The sequence below is a fragment of the Artibeus jamaicensis genome, unplaced genomic scaffold, assembly GCF_021234435.1.
Source record: "Artibeus jamaicensis isolate MK-2021 breed Jamaican fruit bat unplaced genomic scaffold, CSHL_Jam_final contig_240, whole genome shotgun sequence".
NCBI lineage: Eukaryota > Metazoa > Chordata > Mammalia > Chiroptera > Phyllostomidae > Artibeus > Artibeus jamaicensis.
In genome coordinates this window covers 12477779-12492998 of record NW_026521506.1, presented here as the reverse complement: position 1 = coordinate 12492998, position 15220 = coordinate 12477779, and the positions used below count along the sequence as shown (strand labels likewise).

Sequence of the window (15220 nt, the reverse complement as noted above, 5' to 3'; positions counted from 1 at the left end):
AAGAAACAGAAATTAGCCTTCAGGGCATCTAGGGAAGGACTAGTTCACAACTGTCTCTATAAAAATGCTGAGTGGTAATGTGGATGGAACTGATTGTGGACCAGTGCCAGAGTGGGTGATTGGAGTAAGTTGCAAGTGGGAAGCTATCAGATGTATCATAAAATACCAGAAAGAAAATTCTAGGTGGGTGGCTTTTAATGGAATCAGTGACACATCGGTGATGGGGTGTCAAACATTTTATACATTTATGTTAGCAGAAAGTTTTGGATAAGGCAGGCTGTGAATTTCTTTCCACACTGGCACAAAGGGTAGGGAGTGTAAAAGGAGGAGCTCAAATATGTGCAGACATTGGTGAAGAATGTTCCAAGTACTTCCACTATAGGATAGGCTGATATAGAAAGAAAACATCAAGGATGAGGTAAATGGTGCAAAAAGGTGAATAAAAGCCAGTAAAATATAGACTAAGTTCACCTATAATGTGTGCAAGTGACCTTGGCCAAAACAAAAGGGAAGCAAGCAAAGAGAATATCAGGATTTCCAGGCCTACTCCTCTCCCTGAACTGCCTAAGTCCAATTGCACTTACTATGGAGATGGGTCTCACATTTCACATCTCATTATCACTACCATAGTCCACACTGCTATCTTCTCTCAACTGAACTGCTGCAGTAGCCCCACCTAATCCATCCATCACCTATCTTGCCCCATTCTCCACCCAATCCTTACAGACTTGTCTATTGGTGTGGCCCACAAAGCAGCAGCATCAATCTTACCTGGGAGCTTGGAAAAACTACATATTCTCAGGCCCCATCCCCATTTATTGAATCTGAATTTGGGCACCACTTTAACAAGATGCCCAGTTGATTCACATGCACTTTACAGTTTTGGAGGCCCTGCCTAGATAGAGTTTCTAGAACACAGCTTTGACCATGGAAATTCTGTGCTTAAAATCATTCTGCTACCCCCACCCCAAACACTGCCTTCAGGTATATGGCTTTATCTGGCACAAAAGGCCTGTCTCGCTATGGCCCTTCCCTACTTTTTCAGTCCCTGTATCTCTCTTGTTGCTTTAGGGATGCTACGTTGCTTGTAGTTTCCTTGTTCACACTAGGTTTTCTAATTTCTTCTGCCTCTGACACTCTTCTACACTCTTCTTCACTTAGCTTAATTTCTTGGATTAGGTGCCCCCTTTGTTTGGAATCCATTGTGCCAATGAGTTCCACAGCAAGGTGCCACAGGAAAGGCTGCAAAATATTTCTGGGTTAAGTGCCCTTTGGATGGGATCTCATATTATCCCATATATGTATGCTTCTGCAAGGGCACTTAGTCCCAACTACTGCAATTATCTAATGATGTGCCTGCCTTACCTACCAATCTACGGATTCTTTGGTGGTAATGCCTGTGTCTTGTTCACTTAGGTATGCCTAGAGCCCAGGAAAGTACCTGGAACAGAACAGGTGTTTAATAACATGTGTTAAATTGAAGAAATGGTGAAAAGGGTCACAAAAGTGTAAGAACATATACAAAAATACAAAGGCTAATGAATCAAAATTAAGCCTGGAGTTCGGGCATGGGAAAAATTATAATAGGGAAACAAAAATAACTGGAAAAAAAGAATAAAGAATGAAGAGTCCTGGCCAGTGTGGTTCAGTAGATTGAGTGCTAACCTGGGAACCAAAGGGTTGCAGGTTTGATTCCCAGTCAGGACACATGCCTGGGTTGCAGGCCAGGTCCTCAGTGGGGGAGGAGGCGGATGGAAGGCAGCCACACATTTATGTTTCTCTCCCTCTCTTTCTTCCTCCCTCCTTTTTTTCTGAAAATAAATAAAATTTTAAATCTTAGAAAAAGAATGAAGAAAGAACATTAAAGGAGAGGTGAGGGATTTTCTTTTAAAGTGTTTAAGGACTCTCAAACTTCTAAGATGGATGAAGCAGTTCTTTGTCCTTGTCTTTTCATTTGACTGTTATGGTGGAACCTTGTCTATGAAAATGTGGAATCAGGGTTAACATGACTGAAAGGTGACTCATGTACTTGCCACTGCATCAACAAGCACTGCTTTCTATTAGGAGAAACTAATTGTCATGTGTGTGATCCTTAATATTCCAGATCTTGAATATTCCAATAAATGGTGTCCTTATCAAAACAGACCCCTTGGGTGGCATAAATGCTAGTAGTTAGGTAACCAGATGCCAGAGATTGTCCAGAAAAGCCCTGGTTTATACCTGTTGTGACAATGGAATAAATTATCGCCCTCATCTACTTTCCCAATTTGGGTTATAAAATATGGTCACAACAGCCAACACTTCTTGAGCTCTTCCTATGAACTAGATATTGTGTAAAGTACTTGACAGAAATATTCTTGTTAGATGCTCACTATGATTCTCTTCTTAAATTGAAATACAATCTGTATACTGTAAGATTCACCTTTTTAAAGTGCACAGTTCAGTGGTTTTTAGTATATTCACTCTGTTGTGCAACCATAACAATGATCTAATTCGAGAATATTTTCATATTTTCCAAAAGAAATCTTATACTAATTAGCATTCACTCTCCATTCTTCCATCCCCAAGTTCCTGGAAACCATCAATCTGCTTTCTGTCTCAACGGTTTTGCTAGTTCTGGACATTTTATACAAATGGAATCACAAAGTATGTCACCTTTTGTGTTTGGCTTCTGAAAATCCTATTTTACAATTGATGAAACCAAGCACAGAGAGATTAAATAGCCTGTCCAAGATCACCCATCTAGTGGGAAGAAGTGTCAGAACTAGAACCAGGTACGTCTGGCTCCAGAGCCCTCATTTTTAGCCACCATGATATGCTGCTTCCTCATATTTATTGCAGGTACTCAACACATTCTTGGAACTGTTTTTTGGCCTTCTGTAACTGGGCACATTCTTTCCAAAATGCCTCACAAATCTTCATTATTTGAGAGTGGATTTAATGTTTAGAAAGAATCATAAGTTATTAAGAGCAAGTATGGTAACTAAAGTGAGCTATTAGCCTGGGTCACTTCTATGGACTGAATTGCGTCCCCTCCAAATTAATGTGTTGCCCCTCTAAACCACAAATATGACTAATGTTACCATATTTGGAGATAAGGCCTTTAGGAAGTAATTAAGGTTAAATGAAGTCATAAGAGTGAAACTCTAATTTGATAGAATTGGTAGCCTTATAGAAATGGGGAGAGAAAAGAAGAGTCATCTCCCTCTTTGCTCTGTGAAGACACCACAAAAAGGAGGCCATCTGCAAGACAAGATGAGAAGTCTCATTAGAACCTGACCACTCTGGCACACTGGTCTCAAACTTCCAGCCTCCAGAAGTATTAGAAATAAATTCCTGCTGTTTAAGTGACCCAGTCTATGGTATTTGTTATGATAGACAGAGCTAATACAATCATACTTTGGGATTAAAAAATGAGGCTTATCCATAAAGTCTGGAGAATGATTATAATCTGTGACCTGAAGAACAATTTTCTGAGGGAAGCAATGATAAATATTTTTAATGTTAGAGTCAGCAATGGCAACAGGAGAAGCATCTATAAAACTTTTCATATGGCACTATGTTTATAAATTTTACAATGTCTCTTGAATTTATCTGGAAAATAAAACAACTGCAGTAAAAAAACCCCTATTATTCTACTGTTAATACTGTGTTATATTTTATCTCATTTTATCCTTTTCTGAAATCTGAGTTATACAATCTGTATTTTTTAAGTACACAATCAACACATAGATACCTTAGACTCCCCTTTATCTAATATGGTCAAAGAGGATTGTTAGTTAATTGATAATATTTGCTAAAGCATAATGAATATATTCATATACATAAACACCTTAAACTTTTTATTTTGACCCAAAACATATACTTTTAAATCTATATGCTAATCTTTTGATGTAGGGTCAAGCCGTTTTTTTGAATAAGCACTTCTGATGGGTTTTCCATTTGTCTTTCTTCCATAAACCATAATCATAATGCATCATCTATGATTCCCAGCATTTGCTCATTTAACATGGAACAAGAATGTAGGTGCTTGCAAAGCAATTTGAGTACAGAGTCCTTCCAGAATTTTCTTTCCCAATATTTTACTGCTATCAAATCCACAACTAATTTGACAGCATATTTTGGAGGATTTCCCCTCTCACTGAGTCTTTGTAAAGTAATCAACTTAGTTTCCATAGAAACAACTCTTGCTTTTAGTGCTTATAATTGTTTGTCATACATATAATTTAAGTTGTATAATTACAATAACAAGCAGAATTATCAAAAATTGTTCAAGAAAGTGATTATTATTATGTATGGGGTTCCACTGATAGGTATAAAGGTACATGATCATACTAGAGTAGCCTACTAACCATGAGCTTTCATCATGACATAAGCATCAGGCAACATTTTAAAGAGGGAATGGAGCATATTCTCTATGCACTACTAAGTAGAAGTTCCTTAAGAGAGTTTCTATGGTCCCTATTCATTTAAAAAATAAATCCAGATATGTATTGAGTAAAAAGTTAGTTTTTTTTAACTTATCCCCTCTCCAGGGAAAATGCTGTTAACATTTGCTATGTATCCTTCCAGACGCTTGTATGCATTTATCTATACATGTGTATCCCTTAAGTTATATGATTAGCTAGGCACTGTCTAAGACCTTGATGTGAATTAAGTTGTTTAATTCTCACGACTCTATGAAATAGTACTGTATCTTCATTTTACAGAATGATAAACTGAGGCTCAGAAAGGTTCAGTAATTTTCCCTAAGACATATAGTGACTAATTTGTTCTTCCTCCTGAGGAGACAATCTTACTAATGTACATGAATCAAGTTAAAGATTTGGATCCATTCATTTATTTAGTAAACATTTATTGAATGTCCAATCTTTGCCAGGTACTATACATAAAGCCAGGTATTCAAACACATGATTTCTGTTTTAAGGTACCTGGAAAAGGCAAGCCAATATGTGAGCTAAAAGATCCCCTCCCATTGATCCAGCTAATAAATGGGTAGAGCAGGATACAATTCAGGTTTGTTTTCACAATTGTTATATGACTTCTCTAGGTGCATAGAAGCTTTGGTAGATTGTTTTTTAGAGGTAGTCACCTTGAATACTATTATTTTCATGAGAACATGAGTTTGAAGCTCCCAGAAATCAATGTCCTATGGTGAAGACACAGTTTGTAAATTGGAGACCATAAATATAAGTTCTTAAAAGTTTTAAGTATATATATAGTAGAGCAATACTATATGGGTGAAGAGGCTTGGAATTTAATTCCCTCAATGGGAAGACTGGAGGTAAGGAGTTTAGATACATTAAGGAGCTCAGTTAAAAATGTTGAAAAGTGACAGCTTAAATAAAAATAAGCAATTAAAAAGAGAAAAAGTCCAGAAAAGAGAAAATAGGAAAGTTGTATATAAAAAGACCTAATGACAAAAAATCATAACAAAAAATTGAGGAATTGGATCATAATGGTTGAAAAACTTTAAAGTTGTATGTTGAGACAGAACCAAGACCTTACCTATTATGCAACACATTCCACAATGCTGGCCAATTTCAACATACACTATGAAGGACTGAAGGGAAATGCCTCTCTCCCTGAGATAAGGGTGGAGAAATTGAGCCACATGGGCGCCTGACCTTCAAAGACATAAACGCCAAATGCTTTTAGAGCTAGTTGGCAACATATACAGGGATGGAAGAATCAGGGGATTATGCTTGTAAACATGTTATGGGATTTTACATAGGGAGCAAAAAGGAAGCTTTAATTGGAAACTTTACAAGAATGGTTGTATATTCTTTGTTACTGCAGAAACATTTACATATATAAACACATGGAATGTGGTGGCTTTGATGGGGCAGATTAAGCAGCAAGATTGAAAAATAAAATTAAAAAATGAGGAAGAAAAGGGAAAATGTTGAGTTTCTTAAATTGTTTGCAAGGAAACTGGGGTCTAAGACAGAATTTGGTTCTTATGACTGAAATGTTTCTTTGGTGTTGGAAAAAGTATTGCTGTCATATCTATTTAGAAATTCTTTTCTTTTTTTTTTTTTTGCATGAGAAAAATCTTGTGGCATCTCCTGGAGGACTTTAAAAACAGGAGCAATTTCATCTGTCTGGAATAGTCTGTGTCAGCACTTGCCCTAGGCAAGGTTACCACATAGGCAAAAAGTTCCCTCTTCCCTACCAGGAGAACCCTCCCCCACTGTCCCACTCCTTGCCCTTAACACCCCATCATGGATTGACCCCCTTTTCTTGTACCGCAGTTCCAATGTGACCTTCTACTTGAAACAGATCCCCTTTTCCTCAGCTCTCTCCAGGTGCTAGGGACACACTAGTTTTCATACTTTGCAGCCTATTTGCATTTAAAAATAGGACCCTGGTTAACCCACACTGAATCTGGAAGTGGTGGAACTTGAGACAGTGTAACCAAGTGGAGAGAAGTCCAGGAGAGAGGGGAATATTTTTGGTCACTGGGGGGAAAGGGTGTCTGGTAGCTTCTTTCCTGGAAGCTAAATAGGCCAGGCATTGAAGGACAAATACCATATGATCTCACCTTTGACAGGAAGCTAAAGAATAAAACAAACAAGCAAACAGAATAAAAACAAAGACGCTGAAATAGAGAACAAGTGGGCAGCGACCAGAGGGGAGAGGGAAGGGAACTTAAGGGGAAAAAGGGGGAGGGATTTTGAGGAACAAGTATGAAAGACACAGAGATGAGGACTGGGGGTGGGGGGGGGAATGGGAGGGAGGGGGGAGACCGGGCGGGGGGGGGAAGGGAAGAAAAAAAAATGTACTTGAAAAGTAACTAAATAAAATTTAAAAATAAATAAATAAATAAATCCCAGATATGGGCTTGGTTCAGTGTGGTCCTGCCTTGAGGGAGCAGGCAGAGGGTGGAGAGAAGGGTGGCTGTACTCTGTGACCTCACAAGGTTGCCATTAATTCTAAGGGTTGGTGGTTTTCAACTACCTTTTCCTGAACCTGGCATTCTTTGCAGCACTGCAGCACCCTGTGACTTGGCTCTAACTAGCGGTTTTCAGCAGCATGTCTTTGTGCCTACTAGCCAGTGCCCAATTTTCCCATCACAGTCCTCCATGAAAACATCAGTTCTGGGTTTCAGCAGTGGTGGTTGCTGAATATCAGTCCCAGCCATATTCAGCTCAAAGAGATTTTCAGAGTTCTTCAAAGTTTCAGTTCTCAGGGCCTGATAAGAAAGGGACTGTTTGTGCTCACAGTGTGTGTCGGCTTTACGAAGAAAAAAAGTGTGGCTTTATGTGAAGAAGGGGAAAGCTGCAAAAGGAAATCTACTCAAAGAACTTATATGAGTAATTTGGTAAGTTTCATGTTGGATGAACAAACATTCAAGACCTCCCATTATGTGCCAGGTTCAGTTAGACATGGCAAGTAACAACAAAGATAAAGCAAGGTTCCTGCTGTGAAGAAATTCATTCTAATAGACATTCCGTATAAGAAATGGCACCTTTGAGGTAAGCAAGAGTATTTAAGAGCCTGAGGTTTCCCTTGGCTCAACCTGCTGGTAATTGTGATCACAGAAGATTGTCCCAGGGAGATGACATTTGAGCTGAATAGGAGTAAGCCAAACGAAAGAAAGGTTGGAAGGGCGGTCTGTGCAGATGGAATCACATGAGCAGAGGCATGGAGGCATGAAACTACTTGACATGCGTGGGTAACGGGAGCAGGCTGCAATTATTACAGCGAAGTGTGGGTAAGGGGGAGGGGCAAGAGATGAGGCCAGAGGGGCAGGCTGGGCTGGATGAGGGAGAGAAAGCTTAGCTACTGGTGTTAAGGAGTATAGACTTTATCCTGAGGGGAGCCACTGAAGGATTTTAAGCAGGTCAGATTTGCATCTTGATTAAACTATCTGTCACATTGGGGGAAATCATTCAGATTGCCTGTGGGATGAATTCATTCAAAAATTCTATTGAAAGGATAGATTTGCACATCTAGCTATAGTTAAGTTGAAGGCTATGTTTTTCTAAGAGTGTCATTAGTCTGCTAAAACAATTTACAGATAAATGCATGCTTCTATCTCTAAAATTCAACATCATTTGGGGAGATGCAGCATTTGTAAATAGTGCTTAAATGAAACAGTGTTTGATGAGAGTCTTCTCACTTGTATAATTTATTCACATTGCAAAAACAATATCAAGTTGGGAATGCAAATTGTGCTATATTCTTTTTGTTTTCTTCAGCAAAAGTCATCCGGGAAGGCGCTGTTTAACCTAAGTTGCAGCCATCTGAATCTCGCTGAAAAGGAATATTTTGGGTTAGAATTCTGCAGCCATTCTGGAAATAATGTAAGTTGGTTTCATTATAGGATTCCTTGTGTCTAAAATTGCTTCTAAATGCAGTTTGTAGCTAGGTATGTAGGGCTCAAACTCCTGATTGAAAAATAGAAAAAAAAAACACTTTTAAACCTTTGCAAAATGGCTGGATTTAATAATTATTTTCCCTTCTCTCTACTTTTCTATTTAGTCACCTCAGTTTGTCAAACACAAACTCTTCTACCCCATGCTCCTCTTTTGTCACTTTGTGAACAGCTAACTATGCTTTATCTATTTTGACTTTCCAGAGGCTGAATCTTGACCTCCAGAATTGACTCTTAACCTCACTGATGAGTATTCGGGTGATTTTACCCTCTCTGGAGTCCTAATATTCCTGATGTTCTTCCTGCTGTGTCCTGCCTGTTACCTGGCACCTTCCCAGAAAGGCTCATTACATCTATTAAGCTGGCATTTGGGGGATGTAGGATTCAAACGTGGAGCCAAATGCCTTCATTACAGTTTTCATAGCAACTAATGAGCCTTCTATATGACACCTCTGTCATTCTGCCAGCAGGGGAGTATTGATTCAAATGTCAACAACAAACAGATCAACAATGTTCACTGTCATTGAGAAAATATGGGGGGCGGGGGAAGATTGAGTGTGGAGGAGGCATGTCAGTTCTTAGACACTGCTGTTTCTAACTATCTTAACAGTTTAAATAGTCTTGGTATTTGTTTATTTCATGTATACTTTTATCTGGCACCAAAAAACTTGCACTTAATGCCATGTTTTATCAATTCTTTCATTAATTTTATTACAGGTATGGTTGGAACTTCTGAAGCCCATTACAAAACAAGTAAAAAGTAAGTATTGAAAATCTTTTAAGGAAGATAATTCTCAGTTAAAACCTGAAAATATTTCAATATTTCAGCAATGACACACTATTTATAATATTAATATAAGAAGAGAAAGGCTTTGATGTATTGTTTCAGTCCTTTACACATCTAATGGATTTAACAATTCAAAAAATTCATTTTAACTTTCCTGGAGATGAAGAAAATTATGCTGCTGGATCTTTGAGTGAATTCGAAGAACCCCAGTAATCATTGCACTCTGTGGATTGGGTCTGGAAATACATTTCAGGTTCAAGCACTGCAAACTTTTGAGAATCTTTGATGTCAATCTGTGATGTCATTCATCTTCTGCTTGTTCATTCATGTCAGTTCATATCTGAGTGCCTACTAAGTATGATATATTCCCCCCACCCTGTATTTCATAATCTAGTGTGGTGGTTCTCAAATTTTAGTGTGTATTAGGATCATTTGGGGCTCTTGTTAAAATACAGATTACTGAGCCTCATTCCTGGGTTGAAGGCCAGCAACTTACATTTTCAATAAATTCTACTGATGTTTTTTATGCTGGTGGATTTCAGTCAACACTTTGCAAAACATTCTCTTATAGTCCCTCTTCCCCGACCTGCTTTTTATGTTTGGTTCTTTCCACAGTTCTGTCTCTCTTCCACCATAAAATGATATTACATTATTCCAACAGCTTCTGAACTGATTTCCCCTAACCCATGATATACACTACTTTTAAAGGGAACTATTGAGAATGTTATGCTTAAAATGTTTCTGTGGCCCCCATTTTGGCCTTAGAATAAAGTACAAACTTGTTAGCACACCCACAAAACCCTGGACTCTGCCTGCCTTTTTAGCCTTAACTCTGCCACTGATCACTTTGTATTCCTACCTTTCCTGACTTTGACTAAACTAACCTCAGCTGTAGGCTTCTCAGGTAAAATAGAGGATGCCAAACTAAACTGGAATTTCTGATAAACAAAGAATAATTTCCTTGTAAAAGCATGTCCCATGCAATCATTCATCTGAAATTCAAATTTAACTGGGACTCCTGTATTTTATTTTCTAAATCTGGCAGCCTTACTCAGATTTCAACTCCTATAGGAAGATTTCCTTGAATTTCTCCAAACTATTCCCCCCTCTTGTGCTTCCCCAGAATTCAGTGCTTATAACACTTTGTGTCATCTATTATACCAGAATATGAGTGCTTAGTTGTCATTTTATTCCCAATACCTACCTAGTTCAATGCTTGGCATATAGTAGGCACTCAAAAACATTTGCTGAATGATACTAAACTCTGCATGTATGTGTTCACTTTATATGCAAAGTGTTTCTTATTTTTATTTTATTTTTTTAAAGATTTTATTTATTTATCTTTAGAGGGGAAGGGAAGGAGAGAGGGAGAGAAACATCAATGTGTGGTTGCCTTTCATGCGTCCCCTGCTGGGAATTGGCCTGCAGGGAACTGGTCTGCAACCCAGGCATGTGCCCTGACTGAGAATCGAACCGCGATTGTCTGGTTCGCAGGCCCGTGCTCAATCCACTGAGCTACACTAGCCAGGGCTGTTTCTTATTTTTAAATGCAAATAAGAATTAAGGTAAGTAGATGTGCCTTAATGTACATTTTAAGATACATGGAGGCATCAGTCCATATTTCTTATAGTTCATCTTCATGAGATCCTCCAGCCAGTGATACTCAACTGCCTCTAAAGCAGGGCTCTTCTATCATCCAGGACTGCAGAATCCTAAGTGGCAAGTGTAACATTTTTCAAAATAGGGCACTCCGTAAGAGAGAACACAGTAGGCTCCAAAGACGCACATCTTTACTAAAAGAAACTCAAAAGGAAAGAGGGTAGGAAGAGGACGAGGAGAACTTTCCTAACTGCTATCCACATAGAGACACAATCTAGAAATAACAGCATCTGAGAAGTGTTAAAATTAAATTTTAAAAGTCTAGGAGGGAGTAATGGGGAGAGGAGGGAAGAGAAAAGGGGAGTGTATGTGTGTAAATACCTGTAACTGTTGTGATGGACATGTAAATAAAACTTATGAAGTTATTGTGTTTTAAGATCCTAAGGAGATTATTTTCAAATTTATGGTGAAATTTTTCCCAGTGGACCCTGGACATCTGAGAGAAGAACTTACAAGGTATAGTATTCACCTGAGTGTCTGCTGCATATTACTTAAGAATCATTATTCTCCATTTACCAGAGAATGGGCTTCTAGTCTTATTTGGAAGGCCTGACTCTGAGTCACTCTGGGAGTTGGTGAGGACCTGGAGGGAAGGAGTGCCTGGCTGGTACTCAAAGTGTTAATCTTCCAAAGGGCTGGGACTTCAGGGAGAAGGAGGGAAGATATTCTAGAAGTGGTAGCCAGCATGGGTGCCCACTTGGGTGTTATGACATTAACTGGTGCAACAGAGTGCTTGCCTTCATTGCATATGTGTTCCAGTCAGAGGGCAGCTTGACAGCACAAGTGTAATGCCAACTAATTTTAATGGATATTGAAAATAGCCCGTGTGTGTGTGTATCCCATGGGTAGAATGTGAATATGACATATACTTATAAAAGTTTAAAAACTAAAAAAGCATGAATTCTATAAATTATTTATAATGTATAATATAAATTATTGACATTTTATTATAATTAGTTAATAATTATAAACTATTAATAATTTAATATAACTTAATGATAATTTATGGTGATAAATTATTGAGCTTTATAAAACTAAAATATTTTATACTTTTAAAACTTTCAAAAATTAAAAAGTAAAAAATATAAAACATTTAAAATAGTGTTTTATACTTATTAATAATGCCCTTTAAAACTACAATGTAAACCTACTTCTTAAAATATGCACTTTAAGCATAACATTCCCCAAAACCTTACTCTGGTTTTCAGACATTAGACTCTTACATTTAGAAGTGATATAAGAGATATTCTAGTCCAGCCCTCTTTGTTTACAGGTGAGGAAAACAGGTCCTGGGAGGTAGAATGACTTACCCAAAATCACAGGATGTTGGCAGTTATTCTCCCTGAAGTATTCCCACCAATGTGGTTCATCCTACCTCTTTCACACCTTTTCTACAGAGATATTTCTTTTCTAAGGTGTCTTTGCAGAAATCACTTTTCACAAATCAGTCTCTCTCTCAATTCTCTCAACCTTTGTAAATTTGAGGCCACTTTCCCAGATAACTTGATAGCTGGGTATTTATATCAATTTGCTAACCCATTTTAGTTAAGTCTCAAATTATGACCAATTTTGGAGGAGATAAACTTTTTCCCCCCTTCCAAAAAAAAAAGAATGAGAAAAATCAATATGATGGTAAATGATTCATCAGCTGTTCAGAATAAGGATTTGGTGTTTGTAGCTTACACCTGCATTCTTTTTTAAAATATTTTATTTATTTATTTTTAGAGAGAGGGGAAGGGAAGGAGAAAGAGTGGGAGAGAAACATCAATGTGTGGTTGCCTCTCGTGAGTGAGTCCCCTGCTGGGAACTGGCCTGCAACCCAGGCATGTGCCCTGACTGGGAATCGAACCGCGATACTCTGGTTCTCAGGCCCATGCTCAATCCACTGAGCTACACCAGCCAGGGCTACACCTGCATTCTTAAGAACAATGAATGTGCCAAATGACAAGAAGTTTCCCTTTTTTCTTGTGGGGAGCAAAATAAAATTCACTTTCCCTGTAGCAATTGAGGCTGATGATTGTATTTACATTGTATTTGAAAGCAGACAATGGCAATGGCTAGAATTCCTTTATTTTTTCCTCATTGGTCCATCTAAGCATATTTAACTGTAGTTGATTTGATAAGGATGCCTTGTTTGGGTCCAATATGTGAGTTTCAGAGGCTGGCATACAAATATAACTTCTTTAATTGAATCATCTCTAACTAGTTAGGGGAGCTCACAGTTGGAAGGATTAAAATGATGAATGCTTTTGTAAATTGAATAATTACCTGCTAATTTACCTATATTTTTCTAATCTACATTTTCATCTATAATTTAAACTTAATTTTGATTCTCCACGTTGTCTTCATGGCTTAATTGGTTTTAAATAAAAATCTAGATAGAACTCTATTTAAATAAATAGAAATGCACACTGCAGATACTCAATACAAATTTTAATGTATAAAATAAAATATTGGAAGCAATTTTGGACCATGGAAGAAAGCATTCAGTGATAGATTCTTAATTATACACATCTTTTCAAATGTTGTTTCTCATTGATAATGGCTTAAGTGTGTGAGACAAATGTCATATATTTCATAAAGTTTTGGATACTAACCAGCACTTTATGCCTCTGATAAGCTGTTGGTAGAAATAAGGCAGTTTGACTTCATTCCATTTGGTACATAGTAATTCCATACATGCTCTGTGCAAAGTGTTGGGTTAGGCTGTGGTGACACAGAGAAGGCAATTCAGGAGAATTGTCAGAAGCATGGTCTCAACACCTTAATTTCTGAAACATATTTTTTTTGGAAAGGAGGAGGCCTAAATTCAGTGGCAGACATGAGTTCTAGTCACAGTTACACTATTTTTGGGTGATATAACCTTGCCCAAATCACCTAATCTCTGTTTTCCCATAATTGTGAAATGGAACAATTGTGCCTACCCTGGCAACCTCCTAAGTTGCTTTGATAGTGAGTACTTGATTGCATTTTGTAAATAAAGCAGTACGGCCTCTTGAGAAGGCTGATTCTTGCTGAATTTCCCTTTCTGTCTGGATCTGGGTATGTGGCTTTGCTACATGGCAGAAACCACAAGAGTCTGATTGGCCAACTCCTTCAAGTTGGTTGGAGGATTTGGCCAGGGTGATTCCTAGTGGCTGTAAGGCCTGCTAAAGTGCTGGGTCAGCTGAGTTGTGGTCTAGTGCTGGTTTGAGGCTGAAGCAAAGCATATGTATTACTTACTACCCCATAAAAGCATCTCACTGACTGGGGTACCATTTCTTTCTTGAAACATTTTGGATCTGGGAGAAGGGACATATTTCTTTCTTGCTCCTGTTTCTTTCTCAGGAGATTCTCTTCTCAAATTCTTTCCAGGTATCTTTTTGCCCTTCAAATAAAGAAGGATTTGGCTCTAGAAAGGCTTCCATGCAGTGACAACTGTACAGCACTGATGGTATCCCACATCTTACAATGTAAGTAGTGAATGTTGGCTTCGGGGACTATCAACCAGGCAGAGAAACAAGTAAAGGAGCTGAGCACCCCCAGCATGCCCATCATTGTATTAGGAGAGAAGGCCTAGATAAGATATATAGAAGCAGAATGCTGTAATAGAAAGATATTGCCATTGTAGTCATTAAAATGTGGATTCAAATCCTGTCTCTACTGCACTCTAACTGTTGTAAGCTTGAGTAAAGTCCCCTCATCTGTCTATGCCTAAGATTTCTAGTCTTTAAAACAGTGACAAGACTATTTTGTCACAAAGCAGTAGTGTTTATGTAGATTAAATGTAAATGCTGATTTTCATCTATGTGGGTCTAACTTTCCCCTCCCACTGTCTGGGGCTTGCTGTCCAGGAACTGGTTTGGACTAATCTGGAGATGGACTTTGCCAGGCAGGCCCCCATTCTCTCTACTTGCCCCAGGATACATTTCTGGTATGTGCTTTCTGTGGCACACTGTCACATTTGATGTGATTTCCATGTTGCTCTGTATCATGATTCCAGACAACAAAGCACAGAGTACACCAGGTAAAGAGAGGTTAAAATGGAAAAAGGCCCCAGGTATGTGTTAGAGTTTCCCATACACTAGCAGCCAAGTAGTTGGACTAGGATGAATAATGAAGACAGGGAGAAGGAGCCTAGGAAACAGTGGGGGCCTGCTTGAAAGTGGATTTAGGTGGGCAGGCCAGTCTGCCCCTGTACCATTAAAGACAGGGTTGAGGCAGCTGAAGATAGTATCTCTTCTTCTAGGACTGGCTGTGCTTTCTCTTTTATAAAGGTCTTCCAAGAATAGGCTGTTCCTTACTAGTCCAGCAGGATCATAAATTTATTTTTTGTTTTACAAGTTCATTTGTTTACCTATATTCCTTACATTCCTGACAGACCAGAATAGGAAAATTTCTGTTTTCACTGGGAA

The 15220-nt window shown here is 38.3% G+C and overlaps 1 protein-coding gene across 1 annotated transcript in view; it reads left to right on the top strand.

The window, feature by feature from the left end:
* The first annotated feature begins 413 nt into the window (after nucleotides 1–413).
* The window catches only part of FRMD7 (FERM domain containing 7), a 33695-nt gene continuing 18888 nt past the window's right edge, over nucleotides 414–15220 (top strand). Inside the window, exons 1-6 of the mRNA XM_053662323.1 lie at nucleotides 414–418; nucleotides 2327–2366; nucleotides 8205–8309; nucleotides 9098–9140; nucleotides 11249–11282; nucleotides 14181–14278. Coding sequence (XP_053518298.1) covers nucleotides 414–418; nucleotides 2327–2366; nucleotides 8205–8309; nucleotides 9098–9140; nucleotides 11249–11282; nucleotides 14181–14278 — 325 coding nt within the window. The remainder of the gene's footprint in view (nucleotides 419–2326; nucleotides 2367–8204; nucleotides 8310–9097; nucleotides 9141–11248; nucleotides 11283–14180; nucleotides 14279–15220) is intronic.